General features: G+C 49.3%; 1 protein-coding gene across 3 annotated transcripts in view; it reads left to right on the top strand.

The window, feature by feature from the left end:
- The window catches only part of LOC140460216 (uncharacterized), a 36,193-nt gene extending 21,445 nt beyond the window's left edge, over window positions 1-14,748 (top strand). Inside the window, exons 1-3 of one of the 3 annotated variants that reach the window (XR_011953917.1) lie at window positions 3,798-4,113; window positions 11,157-12,907; window positions 12,961-12,977. Coding sequence is in view for 2 of the 3 variants with exons in the window: in XM_072554637.1 (XP_072410738.1) it covers window positions 11,804-12,475 (672 nt within the window). In the remaining variant the exon portion in view is untranslated. Of the gene's footprint in view, window positions 1-3,797; window positions 4,114-11,156 lie in introns of those variants that run through there. The other 2 variants (XM_072554636.1, XM_072554637.1) reach the window with 2 other exon arrangements.
- The last annotated feature ends 789 nt before the right edge of the window (window positions 14,749-15,537 follow it).

The following is a 15,537-nucleotide window of genomic DNA, read 5'->3' as shown; positions in this document are numbered from 1 at the left end:
CCTCCCATCTGCCTGCTCCTGGCCCATATCCCTTTCCTATTCATGTATATATCCAAATGTCTTTTAAACATTGTAACCATGCCCACACCCGCCACTTCCTCAGGAAGCTCAGTTCATACATGAACCACCCTCTGTTAAAAAAAAGTTACCCCTTATGTATTTCATAAACCCCTCTCCTCTCCTTAAAAATATGCCCCTTTGACTTGAAATTCCCCTACTGTAAGGAAAAGGCAGCTACCGTTAACTCTATCTGAACTCATTATTTTATACACTTTTATAAGGTTACATCTCAGCCTCCTGCGCTCCAGTGAAAAAGTCCCAGCCAAAACAGCCTTTCTTTACAACTCAAACTTTACATACCGGGGTCCAGATGAGGTGGAAGACTCCCCATCCTGAAGGATATTAGTGAACTAGTTGGGTGAAAGAGTTAAGTGCAAGAAGGATTTTATACCCTTGTTTAAGGGGTAGCAGGGATAATCCAGGTAAAACAGACCTGTGATCCTGATGTCAGTGATAGGGAAGCTACTGGAAAAGATACTAAAAGATAGAATATATACCCATTTTGGAAGAAAATGGGCTTATCAGTGATAAGCTACATGGTTTTGTGCAGGAAAGATCATGTCTTACAAACCTAATAGAATTCTTTGAAGGGGTGACAAGGTTGATTGATGAGGGAAGGAATGTAGATGTGATATACATGGACTTCAGTAAGGCATTTGATAAGGTTCCCCATGGTAGGCTGATGAAGAAGCTGAAGTCACATGGGGTCCAGGGTTTACTAACTAGATGGATGGAGAACAGGTTGGGCAACAGGAGACAGAGGGTAAGAGTGGAAGGGAGCTTCTCAAAATGGAGACCTGTGACCAGTGGTGTCCTACAGGGATTCATGCTGGGACCACTGTTGTTTGTGGTATACATAAATGATTTGGAGGAAGGTGTAGGTTGCCTCATTAGCAAGTTTGCAGGTGGCACTAAGATTGGTGGAGTAGCAGATAGTGAAGGGGACTGTCAGAGAATACAATAGACAATAGACAAAACGTGCAGGAGTAGGCCATTCTGCCCTTCGAGCCTGCACCACCATTCAACATGATCATGGCTGATCATCCTTAATCAGTTTCCTGTTCCTGCCTTATCTCCATAACCCTTGATTCCACAATCCTTCAGAGCTCTATCCAACTCTTTCTGAAATGAATCCAGAGACTGGGCCTCCACTGCCCTGTGAGGCAGAGCATTCCACACAGCCACCACTCTCTGGGTGAATAAGTTTCTCCTCATCTCTGTCCTAAATGGTCTACCCCGTATTTTTAAGCTGTGTCCACTGGTTCGGCACTCACCCATCAGCGGAAATATGTTTCCTGCCTCCAGAGTGTCCAATCCTTTAATTATCTTATATGTCTCAATCAGATCCCCTCTCAGTCTTCTAAACTCAAGGGTATACAAGCCCAGTCGCTCCAGTCTTTCAGCTTAGGTTAGTCCTGCCATTCTAGGAATTGACCTTGTGAACCTACGCTGCACTCTCTCAATAGCCAGAATGTCTTTCCTCAAATTTGGAGACCAGAACTGCACACAATACTCCAGGTGTGGTCTCACCAGGGCCCTGTACAGCTGCAGAAGAACATCTTTGCTTCTATACTCAATCCCTCTTGTTATGAAGGCCAGCATGCTATACAGCAGAATATCGATACATTAGAGAGTTGGGCAGAGAAATGGCAGATGGATTTCAATCAGGACAAATCCGACCTGATGCATTTTGGAAAATCCAAGAGTGAATTATACAGTAAATGGAAAGGTCCTGGGGAAAATTGATGTCCAGAGAGATCTGAGTGTTCAGGTCCATTGTTCCCTGAAGGTGGCAACGTAGGTCAGTACAGCATTCAAGAAAGAATACAGTATGCTTTCCTTCATTGGATGGGGTATTGAGTACAAGAGTTGCAGGTCATGTTGCAGGTGTATAAGACATGGTTCGGCCACATTTAGAATACTGTGTATAGCTCTGCTCATCACATTCCCACAAGGATATGGATGATTTGGAGACGGTGCAGAGGAGGTTCACCAGGATGTTGCCTGGTATAGAGGGTGCTAGCTATGAGGAGAGGTTGATTAGAATAGGATTAATTTCATTGGAAAGAAGGAGGTTGGGGGGGGGACCTCACTGAGGCCTAAAAAATCATGAGAGGTGTACACAGAGTGGATAGCAAGAAACTTTTTCTCAGAGTAGAGGACTCAATCATGAGGGGTCACGAGGGGGCAAAAGTTTAGGGAAGATATACTTGGAAAGTTCTTCATGCTGAGGGTGGTGGGTGCCTGGAATGCGTTGCCAGTGGAGGTGGTAGGGGCGGGAACGATAGTGTCATTTAAAATGTATCCCTGGGCAGGGAGCAAAGGGACACAGATCCTTAGATTAGATTAGATTAGATTAGATTATTTACAGTGTGGAAACAGGCCCTTCGGCCCAACAAGTCCACACCGCCCCGCCGAAGCGTAACCCACCCATACCCCTACATCTACATTTACCCCTTACCTAACACTATGGGCAATTTAGCATGGCCAATTCACCTGGCCTGCACATCTTTGAACTGTGGGAGGAAACCGGAGCACCCGGAGGAAACCCACGCAGACACGGGGAGAACGTGCAAACTCCACACAGTCAGTCGCCTGAGGCGGGAATTGAACCCGGGTCTCAGGCGCTGTGAGGCAGCAGTGAGGCACAATCGGTGCAGGCCTGGAGGGCCAAAGGGTCTGTTCCTGCGCTGTAATGTTCTTTGTTCTTTTTCAAAGTCCTGGATCAGTTGTACAATCTAGGAAAAATTCTCCCTTGCAGGATTGAGGTAGGAGATATATGTGAACACCATGTCCAAATTCCCATCCAGGCCATCCATGTTCAGTGCCACAACAGTAGAAACCTCCTGCATTAAAATGCTGGGGAACCTGAAGCCTGTCCCCAGTCCCGCTTTAAACTCCATCCCCATTACCACCAATTCTAACAATGTTTTCATTTTTAAAATGATTTGGAGGAGCCAGTGTTGGACTGGGGGTGTACAAAGTTAAAAATCACACAACACCAGGCTATAGTCCAACAGGTTTAATTGGAAGCACACTAGCTTTCGGAGCGACGCTCCTTCATCAGGTGGTTGTGGAGGACACAATTCTAAGGCAGAGAATTTACAGCAAAAATTTACAGTGTGATGTGACTGAACTTATACATTGAAAAATACCTTGATTGTCTGTTGAGTCTTTCATCTGTTCGAATACCATGATAGTTTAACTTCTTTCATGTGTAAATCACAAAACTTTTTATTTAGAAGTCGTATTCTCAGGTTAGCTGTAACAACTGGTGTTAGTGAGACAATATGTTGAAGGTGTTAGCCCCCTGTGTTCTCTGTCTATGCCATGATGTTTAGATTTGATTCCAATCTAAAGAGTGAGATAACAGAGTTTTACATGAATTTATGCAGTTTAATTTTTCAAAAATACCTAATCCTTGTTTTCAAATTACTCCATGGTCTTCCTCTCTCCCCAGACAAACCTCAACCCTTCCTTCAATTGAAGGTCAACAATCATATTCATTTGACTGGAAGCAAACTGCTGGACTTGGAGGAAATTGACAGGACATTGCCCCAAGCCCCTCAGCTAGCTTTCAACGCAGGCGCAGTGCGGGCCCACTGTCCAGAGAGAGGGCCCGGGGGGAGTGGTGGAACACACTGTCCGGAGCAGGCGCAGTGGCGGGACCCACGCGCCCCTCCGCCGTCCTGAGCAGGCGCAGTGCAACAGACGCCGATTGTCGGGGGGATGCTCTCTCGCCCGATCCCGAGCCGGTTGCCCTGGAAACCATTGCCCCTGGAGGGGGCGGGGCTCCGGGGATCGCGCGCCGAGCCTGCAGCCCGAGGACGTCACCGACGAGCCTCGCGATCCCTATTGGTCGTTTCGGGACGGCTCCGCCCCCCCCCTCATGTTGGACGTCACGATGCGGAAGTGGTCCATTGAGGTGCAGAGTGGAAGTCCCTCCTGTCTGTAATGTGTGGGAGCAAGGCAATGTCCGAGCCTTTCTCATCCTGGGGAGGAGAATGAGGGAATACTGTTCACTTGCAGCAACTGAAGTGAATCTAGATTCAGGTATGTCTGTGAGGTAAAAACAATGACTGCAGAGGCTGGAAACCAGATTCTGGATTAGTGGTGCTGGAAGAGCACAGCAGTTCAGGCAGCATCCAAGGACCTTCGAAATCGACGTCTCGGGCAAAAGCCCTTCATCAGGGATAAAGGCAGTGAGCCTGAAGCGTGGAGAGATAAGCTAGAGGAGGGTAGGGGGTGGGGAGAGAGTAGCATAGAGTACAATGGGTGAGTGGGGGGAGGGGATGAAGGTGATAGGTCAGGGAGGAGGGTGGAGTGGATAGGTGGAAAAGAAGATAGGCAGGTCGGACAAGTCCGGACAAGTCAAGGAGACAGTAACTGAGCTGGAAGTTTGAAACTAGGATGAGGTGGGGGAAGGGGAAATGAGGAAGCTGTTGAAGTCCACATTGATGCCCTGGGGTTGAAGTGTTCCGAGGCGGAAGATGAGGCGTTCTTCCTCCAGGCGTCTGGTGGTGAGGGAGCAGCGGTGAAGGAGGCCCAGGACCTCCATGTCCTCAGCAGAGTGGGAGGGGGAGTTGAAATGTTGGGCCACGGGGCGGTGTGGTTGATTGGTGCGGGTGTCCCGGAGATGTTCCCTAAAGCGCTCTGCTAGGATGCGCCCAGTCTCCCCAGTGTAGAGCAGACTGCATCAGGAGCAACGGATACAATAAATGATATTAGTGGATGTGCAAATAAAACTTTGGATGTGGAAGGCTCCTTTAGGGCCTTGGATAGAGGTGAGGGAGGAGGTGTGGGCGCAGGTTTTACAGTTCCTGCGGTGGCAAGGGAAAGTGCCAGAATGGGAGGATGGGTTGTAGGGGGGCGTGGACCTGACCAGGTAGTCGGGATGGGAAAGGGGTGGGGTGGGAAATATATCCCTGGTGGTGGGGTCTGTTAGAAGGTGGCGGAAATGTTGGCGGATGATTTGGTTGATGCGAAGGTTGGTAGGGTGGAAGGTGAGCACCAGGGGCGTTCTGTCCTTGTTACGGTTGGAGGTGTGGGGTCTGAGTGCGGAGGTGCGGGATGTAGACGAGATGCGTTGGAGGGCACCTTTAACGACGTGGGAAGGGAAATTGCGGTCTCTAAAGAAGGAGGCCACCTGGTGTGTTCTGTGGTGGAACTGGTCCTCCTGGGAGCAGATCCGGCAGAGGCGGAGGAATTGGGAATACGGGATGGCATTTTTGCAAGAGGTAGGGTGGGAAGAGGTGTAATCTAGGTAGCTGTGGGAATCGGTGGGTTTGTAAAAAAAGTCAGTGTCAAGTCGGTCGTTATTAATGGAGATGGAGAGGTCCAGGAAGGGGAGCGAGGTGTCAGAGATGGTCCAGGTAAATTTAAGGTCAGGGTGGAATGTGTTGGTGAAGTTGATGAATTGCTCAACCTCCTCGCGGGAGCACGAGGTGGCGCCAATGCAGTCATCAATGTAGCGGAGGAAGAGGTGGGGAGTGGTGCCGGTGTGTGCCTGGCTGTTAAATACATCCCATGCCCTTTGTTCTCTCAGCTTAACACAATTTTAGGTGGGGGATGGGGTGGTCCTGCAGGAAGTTGAAGAGGACAGTATTAGTGACATAGGACAGAGCTGTGTTGATGTTGTTACATTTTACATTAGTGGTAGTATCCCAAGTACATCTATTATGATGTCTTGTCTTATATCCAAATATCATGTGATGACTTGCAAAGACTGATTAAGAATAATCAACATGGCTTTGTGCATGGGAAATCATGTCTCACTAGCTGGAGTGAGTTTTTTGAAGAAGCAAAGAAGAGGATTGATGAGGGCAGAGCGTTGGACATGATCTATATGGATTTCAGTAAGGTGTTCGACAAGATTCCTCATGGGAGAATGGTTAGCAAGGTTAGATCACATGGAATACAGGGAGAACTAACCATGTGGATACAGAACTGGCTCAAAGGTAGAAGACAGAGGGTGGTGGTGGAGGGTTGTTTTTCAGACTCTGAGGCCTGTGACCAGTTGTGTGCCACAAGGATCGGTGCTGGGTCCACTGCTTTTTGTCATTTATGTAAATGATTTGGATGTGAACATAGGAGGTACAGTTAATACGTTTGCAGATGACACCAAAATTGGAGATTCAATGGACAGCAAAGAAGGTTACCTCCGAGTACAACAGCATCTTGATCAGAAGGGCCAATAGGCCGAGGAGTGCCCAGTGGAGTTTAATTTAGATAAATGTGAGGTGCTGCATTTTGGAAGGGCAAATCAGGGCAGGACTTATACATTTGATGGTAAAGTCCTGGGGACTGTTACTGAACAAAGAGACCTTGGAGTGCAGGTTCATATTTCCGTGAAAGTACACTTACAGGTAGACAGGATAGAGAAGAAGGCATTTGGTCTGCTTTCCTTTATTGGTCAGAGCACTGAGTATAGGAGTTGGGAGGTCATGTTGCAGCTGTGCAGGACATTTGTTCGACCACTTTTAGAATATTGTGTGCAATTCTGGTCTCCCTCCTGTCAGAGCGATGTTGTGAAACTCTAAAGGACTCGGGAAAGATTTACAAGGATGTTGTTCAGGGTTGGAGGGTTTGAGCTATAGAGAGAGGCTGAATAGGCTGGGGCTGTTTTCGCTGGAGTGTCAGAGGCTGAGGGGTGACCTCATAGAGATTTAAAAGATCATGAGGGATTGGGTAAATAGACAAGGTATCTTCCCTGAGGTGGGGGAGTCCAGAACTAGAGGGTTTGGGTTTATGGTGAGAGGGGAGAAATTTAAAAGGAACCGAAGGGGCAACTTTCTCACGCAGATGGTGGGGCGTGTATGGAATGAGCTGCCAGAGGAAGTGGTGGAGGCTGGTACAATTGCAGCATTTAAAAGGCATCTGGATGGGTTTATGGATACGAAGGGTTTAGATAGATGTGGGCCAAGTGCTGGCAAATGGGACGAGATTCATTTGGGATATCGGGGTCGGCACGGGCAAGTTGGACCGAAGGGTCTGCCTCCGTGCTGTACGTCTCTATGACTCTATTCTGTATGTGAAGTTGTTATTGTGAGGAATTCCAGACCTTCTTGTAAGAGTTTTAAAGGAATGTGTTTTGTGGGTACCTGGACCTGTTTGAAGGGGTAGCTGAAAGGATCTTTCAGATATAGAGTCTTTTCCTAAAAAAAATCATTGCCTCTGAATCGCATGATTTAATCTGATTGCTTGGACTCGATTTGAAAAAAAACAGTACTGAATTTACGAGTAACAGAGATTTCATCTGTTTGAACAGCATTCAACAGGCGGTTGGAGATTGTTCTGGGTTAGTTGGGAAAAAGGTGAAAGTGAAGACTGCAGATGCTAGAGATCAGAGCTGAAAATGTGTTGCTGGAAAAGCGCAGCAGGTCAGGCAGCATCCAAGGAGCAGGAGAATCGATGTTTCGGGCATGAGCCCTTCTTCAGGAATTAGTTGGGGAAAAAGCCTGGTGAGGAATGAAAGCCCCAATTTAAAGTCTCTCCATAGCCCTTAATTCTTTTACTGTTTAAAAACGTATCTGTCTTAGAGTCCTAGAGATGTACAGCACGGAAACAGACCCTTTGGTCCAACCCATCCATGCCGACCAGATATCCCAACTCAATCTGCCAGCACCCGGGCCATATCCCTCCAAGCCCTTCCTATTCATATACCCATCCAAATACCTCTTAAATGTTGCAATTGTACCAGCCTCCACCACTTCCTCTGGCAGCTCATTCCATACCCATACCACCCTCTGTGTGAAAACGTTGCCCCTTGGGTCTCTTTTATATCTTTCCTTTCTCACCCTAAACCTATGCCCTCTAGTTCTGGACTCCCCGACCCCAGGGAAAAGACTTTGCCTATTTACCCTACCCATGCCCCTAAAATTTTATAATCCTCTATAAGGTCACCCCTCAGCCTCCGACGTTCCAGGGAAAACAGCCCCAGCCTGTTCAGCCTCTCCATTTCTGAACACCGTTGTTCTGAATCCTAAGTGTACACCTGAAGAGTGTCTGGAAGATTGATTGACGTTGTGTTTCTGGAACCAGCAGAGTCTGCCAGAACTCCAGACACGACTCGACATTTGGTGATCTGGCAACAGATGCCAGCACACTATACCGACACTACCTGAACATGACACCCTCCGTTATCTTTCAAAAGTACCCACTATTAATCAAAAGTGCTTATTTTTAATCCAAAAGATGATTGAAAGAAGATTAGGCTTCTCACTTCGACAGGTATGTGTTTGTCTTTTTTCAAGAGGGAAATATTTACACTTCCCTGTTTCAAACAAGATGAACGGCTTTGACAAAACGAGTCCTTTTTAGCAATACTCAAACTGTGTTGATCAGTTCTGCACCTCCATGAAGTAAGATTTACAGTCAATTTTATGATGATTAAAGAAATCTGGTTGATGGATTTTATATTTTTGTAATCCTTTGGGTTTTGAGCATTACTGGGAAGACCAAAAATCCCAAATGTCCTGAATCAGAGTGAGCTGCCTGGCCATTGCAGAGAGCAGTTAGGAATCAACTACATTATTGTGATTCAGGGATCACACCTTGGCTAGGTCAGAGAAGGATGGTGAATTTCTTTCTCGAAACGTTATTAGGAAACTAGATGGATTTTTGCAAAACCAAATAGACGAGTCACGTCACTGTTACTGAGATTACATTAGACTCCCTACAATATGGATACAGGCCCTTTGGCCCAACAAGTCTGCACCGACCCTCTGAACAGTAACTCACCCAGACCCATTTCCCTCTGACTAATGCACTTAACACTGCGGGCAACTTAGCACGGCCAATTCACCTGACCTGCACATCTTTGGACTGTGGGAGGAAACCGGAGGGAATCCACGCGCACACCATGAGAATGTGCAAACTCCACGCAGACAGTGTAAAGTGAAGCTGTTGTCTCCTGCTTTCTATTTATATGCTTGTCCTGGATGGGGTTCCTGGGGATTGTGGTGATGTCATTTCCTGTTCGTTTTCGGAGGGGGGGGGCGGGTCGCCACTGATGATGTTACCTAGCCAGGTAATGAAACGTCTGGGATATCAAACCTACAGCCCAGCGAGCAAACCTACACCCTAAATCTCAACCTCAGCTGCAAACCTTCACAAACTTTGCATTATAGAGATAATACCTACATTTGGCTATATTCTGAACATTCAGTACCAGAAAAAAAACCCTTCAGTCCGCCCAATCCATACTAGACATGATTCCAAACTAACCTAGTCCCACCTGCCTGCTACTGGCCCATATCCCTCCAAACTTTTACTGTTCATGTACTTATCTAAGTGTCGTTTAAATATTGCAACTCTACCAGCATTCACCACTCCCTTAGGAAGTTCATTTCACACACGAGCCACCCTCTGTAAAAATCTGTCCTTTTAAAATGAGAGGCAAGGGATTTAAAAATACACCCCCTCGACTTGAAATTCCCAGAGAAAATACACCTACTGTCAATCTTATGTACTGTATACACCTTACGATTTTATAAACCTCTAGAAGGTCGCCTCTCAACCTCCCATGCTCCAGTGAAAAACATCCCAGCCTAGCTTCATAACTCAAACCTTCCATACGTGGTAATATCCTGGTAAATCTCTTCCTAACCCCCTCCAGCTTAATTCTTCCTATAACTGAGCAACCAGAACTGCATTCAGTACTACAGAAGAGGCCTCACTAATGTCCTGTACAACGTCAACAATTGAATTTATCCTGTGAACCATGGACAAGTGGGACTTGAAAGAGAGAGAGGCCATTTTCTTTGATTTGTCACGTGTACCTAAGTAGAGTGAAAGGTTTTGCTTTGCATTGCTTTGTATGATCGTACCATACAAAGTGCATCAGAGTAATGGAAACAGAAGGAGGAATACAACATTATAGTGGCTCGGTGGTTAGCACTGCTGCCTCACAGTGCCAGGGACACAGGTTCGATTTCAACCTGTGTGGAGTTTGCACATTCTCCCAGTGTACGCGTGGGTTTCCTCTGGGTGCTCCGGTTTCCTCCCACAATCCCTAGATGTGCAGGTGAGGTGCATTGGCCGTGCCAAATTGCCCATAGTGTTCAGGGATGTGTATGTTAGGTAGGGGTAAATGTAGAGTAATGGGGAATGTGTTTGGGTGGGATACTCTTCGGAAGGTCAGTGTGGGCTGAAGGGCCTGTTTCCCACACTGTAGGGATTCTAAGAATTCTAAGGAACGTGCACCAAGAGCCAGATCGACATTCCAGTTTAAAATTGGAGGGGTCCATTCAGAAATCTTAACAACAGAGTTTGTGTGGAGTTTGCACATTCTCCCCGTGTCCGCGAGGGTTTCCTCCCACAGTCCAAAGGTGTGCCGGTCGGGTGAATTGGCTGTGCTAAATTGCTCGTCGTGTTAGGTGCATTAGTCAGGGGTGAATGTAGGGGAATGGGTCTGGGTGAGTCGCTCCTCGGAGGGTGGTTGTGGACTTGTTGGGCCGAAGGGCCTGTTTCCACACCCGTAGGGAATCTAATCTTTTAAAAAGAAAACAGCGGGGAGGAAGCTGTTCTTGAATCTGTCGGTATGCGTGTTTACGCTTTGAGATCTCCTGCCCGAAGAACGTGGTTGTACGAAATGGTGGGAGCGTTGGCTGTCTTTCCGAGGCAGCGAGAAGGATCGGTGGAGTCAACGGATGGAACGTTGGCTTGAGTGAGGGACCACAGCCTCCGAGCTGATATTTCGCAGCACAATCCAGTCAGGCTCATATCCCTGCCAGTTAATTCCTCTCGAGCGCTGACCCAGTTTCATTTAGGAATCGTTGGCCATCCACAGCCATCACCCTCCTGACCCCTCGACCCCATTATGAGAAACGGCAACACCTTCGGGAATGTGTAACCTTCAAACTAACCTTCCGTGCTCTTTAGTTTCACATGTGAATCTACCCGCACCCTTGCACCAAGACTTTTGAGGTGTCTGTGTCATGGACGGGGATTGGTATGGGATTTCCAGGAGAAAGGAGGGACAGGAGTGCGGGGCGGAGATGTACATGTTTTGGGGGGAAACAACAGAGGAAAGGAATTGTCTTCCGAATTTCTACCCCACACCGACGGTAATTCCTTCTCTTTGCTCCTTTTTGCAGGAGATTGAAGAGTCCATGCACCTAATATCACGTCAAGATCCGAGAGAGAGAGAGTGTCACTCGACTCCCTGGAGCGTGACGATCGTTGGCTTTTGAATTGAGGCGAAATAATTGCCTGAAGGTTTGAAACCCCTGGGTTTGCCTGAGAGAGGCACGGAGGGCCCAGGACACATCCTGTTGACAGTGCTCCAGCTCACTGAGTGAAGAGAGAACTTTGACTGTTCTGTGGGACACTGCACAGTCCTTTCTGCTATTTTGTCAACGCGGAATTGGCTGTGATGCCATGGACGAGTAGGTGAACGCTGCTTGTGAAAAGCGAACTTTTGCCCCTGTGTTTCCCTAGTATGCGATTCCACCCACCCCCCGCTACTTTTTAAGTGTTGTGGTTATTATAAGACCATAAGACATAGGAGTGGAAGTAAGGCCATTCGGCCCATCGAGTCCACTCCGTCATTCAATCATGGCTGATGCGCATTTCAGCTCCACTTATCAGCGTTCTCCCCGTAGCCCTTAATTCCTCTAGACAAAAAGAATCTATCAATCTCGGCCTTGCGCACTTTGCAACCATCGCAGCGTAGCAGAAACGCCTGTCCGGGTCACCCGTGACAGGACGCGTTCTCCAGTCCTCTCCTCGACCACCCCGCCCCATGGAGAAACCGTGGAAGTGCGGCGACTGCGGGAAGGGCTTTCGGTCGCCCTCCAAGCTGGAGGTCCACCGGCGCGGCCACACCGGGGAGCGGCCGTTCGCCTGCCACTGCGGGAAGGACTTCCGCCAGTTGTCCAGCCTGCAGAAGCACCGGCGGGTGCACACCGGGGAGTGGCCCCTCGCCTGCCCGGACTGCGGCAAGGGCTTCAGCGACTCGGCCAGCCTGCTGGCCCACCGGCGCATCCACACCGGCGAGCGGCCCTTCGCCTGCCCCGAGTGCCGGGAGGGCTTCCGCCACTCCGCCAGCCTGCGGAAGCACCGGCGGGTGCACACCGGGGAGTGGCCCCTCGCCTGCCCGGACTGCGGCAAGGGCTGCAGCGACTCGGCCAGCCTGCTGGCCCACCGGCGGGCGCACACTGGCGAGCGGCCCTTCGGCTGCCCCGAGTGCGGCAGGACCTTCACCCAGTCCTCCCACCTCCTGACCCACCAGCGCATCCACACCGGGGAGCGGCCCTTCGCCTGCCCGGACTGCGGGAAGGCCTTCGTGCGCTCCTCCCACTTGCAGGTCCACCGGCGGCTCCACGCCAGGGAGCGGCCGTTCCCCTGCCCCGCGTGCGGGAAGCGATTCGGCGACGCTTCCCACCTGTCAGCTCACCAGCGTGTTCACAACTGATTTAACCGGGGGGGGGGGAAGGGGTATCGAACTCTGCTGTTCCTCCCCAGGACCGAACCAGCACTCTGACAGCAAATGGGCTTCTTTCTGCTGGACTGGTCCCTCTGCACCGCCCCCCCCCCCCCCCCCCCCTTCCCCTGACGTTAAGTCGTCCAACCCGTCCATTCCCAGCACTTGGCCCATATAATCCCTCTAACTCCTTTGGGGCGACACAGTGGGTTAGCGCTGCTGCCTCACAGCACCTGGGTTCGATTCCAGCCTCTGGCGACTGTCTGGGTGGAGTTTGCACATTCTCCCCCCCCCCCCGTGTCTGCGTGGGTTTCCTCCTACAGTCCAAAGATGTGCATGCTGCATTACCCACAGTGCCCAGGGATGTGCAGGTTAGGGTGGATTGGCCGTGCTACATTACCCATAGTGCCCAGGGATGTGCAGGTTAGGGGGGGATTGGCCGTGCTAAATTACCCATAGTGCCCAGGGATGTGCAGGTTAGGGTGGATTGGCCGTGCTACATTACCCATAGTGCCCAGGGATGTGCAGGTTAGGGTGGATTGGCCGTGCTACATTACCCATAGTGCCCAGGGATGTGCAGGTTAGGGTGGATTGGCCGTGCTAAATTATCCATAGTGCCCAGGGATGTGCAGGTTAGGGTGGATTGGCCATGCTAAATTACCCATAGTGTAGACAAGTGCATTACTCAGCGGGAAACGTAGAGGAACAGGGAAATGAGTCTGGATGGGTTACCGTTAGGAGGGTCGCTGTGCACCTGCTGCGCCAAAGGGCCAGTTTCCACACTCTCGGAATTCTAAGATATGTTTCTGACAAAAAGCAGGCCATGAAAGTGGAAAGGAGACCAGGATAAGACCCCGCGCAATAACATTCAATGGGCAAGCGGGTTGATTTCCCGACTCCCGCTCCTTAATACCTGCGTTTCAAGGGGGAAAAGAAAGAACTTGGGGACACTGGAAATCTGAAGCTCAGCGGTGTCCGTGGGGGAGGGAAAGCAGAGAGAACGTTTCAGGTCCAGGGACCCGTCTTTGGAACTGACGTTTCATCAATGCGGTCAGACTGAGACACGGTTCACGTTATCACCTCCTGGATGTAGGTTTGCTCGCTGAGCCAGAAGGTTCGTTTTGAGGAAGTTTTGTCACCATACTAGGTCACCTCTTCAGTGAGCCTCCGGCCAAACGCGTTACCTAATATGGCGACGAAACGTCCGAAAATGAACCTTCCAGCTCAGCGAGCAAACCTACATCCAGAACCTCAGCCTAAGCTACCAGTCCTCTCATTATCCACTCTCTCACAGTGGGGAGAAGAGATGGTTTAAATGTCCAGAATGCAAGAGGTTCTGGGAGCTTTGGAGTGGACTGATGTCCCATTGCCCGGTGCATGCTGATTAAAGACCACGCGGGAATGGGTTCAGGCCGTCATCTTGCCTCACTGGACTTCAGTGAATTTGCACTGGAGGGGGTGCGTGTGGGTTCAGCTGCTGAGAGGGTGGGGAGGGGGATTCGCGCAGTCATCCCACCTGCTGAGACATCAGCCAGCTCACCAGGAACTGGAAATTTCACTGTTGGTAAAATCCACAACTCAAGCGAGTTCACTCAAGTCACTGCAGTGGTCGGATTGCTGTTATTTTAAATTCACTTGTGGAGCGTGAGAGTTATTGCTCAGGCCTGTGTCGTGTTGGCTAAACAAAAAAAATACCGTCAGGGTGGCAAGGTGGTTAGCAGGGCTGCCTGACAGCGCCAGGGACCCGGGTTCAATTCCAGCCTGGAATCTGTCTGACCTTGGAGAGGTCTGTCCACTTGTGCGGTCTACACGGGGGGGCTACCTGGCCTTGTCACCTCACCTACTTTGGAGGGCTTGAAAAGTCCTGAAGTCATTACAAAATGGGATTCAGCACGTAACCTTTTCGCCATCAAGCTGGACTACTGTGGATTCAGAGATTTGAACGCCCCCTTCTGTCAACATCCTCAAAGGACGCAGTAAAAGACTCAGCTGTTTGTGCATACAGAGGATAAGCGATTATCTGAAGGACATGGGCAGAGAGAATTTTGCTCCGTTAATCAAATGCTGGATACAATCGTTAGCCACGCGGCGGGACTTTGCGGATCTTGTTTGAATCACCCGAAATTCGGTTAATTGAATACCGGATAATCGAGGTTCCTCTGGATGTGTATATTACGTATTTTGAGTGAACGGATTTACTCACAAGATTGCCTATGTCTATATATAAAGTAGGATAAGTGAATAAATTTGCTTCCTGTTAAAAATGCTCATACTTTCTTGCATTAATTTTGATCAGGCCTAACAACACAGCCAGCACCTATTACTCATCCTTAGTTGCCCAGAGGACATTAAGAAGCAACCAGGTCTCCTCAAATTTCTATAAGGCTGAGGGGTGACCTTATAGAGGTTTATAAAAAATCGTGAGAGGTATGGGGGTTGAGTTAATAGTCAAGGTCATTTTCCCACTGGGTGGGAGGGGAAGCCCAGAACTGGAGGGTGTTGAGGCGGGGGGGGGGGGGAAAAATTTAAAAAGGGACCTTAAAGGGGCAACTTTTTCAGGGGTTGGTTTGTGTGTGGAATGAGGTGCAACAGGCTGTTACAATTACAACAACTAAAAGGCATCTGGATTAAAATGGCGCTAGAGTAACGTAGGATATCTGGTCGGCCTGGACGCTTAGGACCAAAGGGGCTGTTTCCATGCTGTCTGCCTCTAACCACATTTCTCATGGGTCGATAGATATGAAGCGGGAGGAAAGTCAGCCTTTCAGGGGGAAACTCTTTTTGTCCTGACCCGCTGTGCTCTTCCACCTTCACACCTACCAACTCTGACTGCCAACATCGGCTGTCCTTACTGTCTCCTCGCTACGTTTCGTATGGGTCCGGACAATGATTACAGATTTTGTTCCCCCCCCCCCCCACCGTGGTACGTGTGTGAACCAGATGGGTTTTCTGTACAGCCAACGTTTTCTTAACCAGCATCCTCAGCAGCAAAATTGTGCCCTTGATCAGATACCCCTGATAAATCAAGGAGGTCCACACCATCAAATATAATC

This window comes from Chiloscyllium punctatum, chromosome 36 (assembly GCF_047496795.1).
Source record: "Chiloscyllium punctatum isolate Juve2018m chromosome 36, sChiPun1.3, whole genome shotgun sequence".
NCBI lineage: Eukaryota > Metazoa > Chordata > Chondrichthyes > Orectolobiformes > Hemiscylliidae > Chiloscyllium > Chiloscyllium punctatum.
The sequence above is the reverse complement of the archived record's forward strand: the minus strand, read 5'-3'. Positions and strand labels throughout refer to the sequence as shown.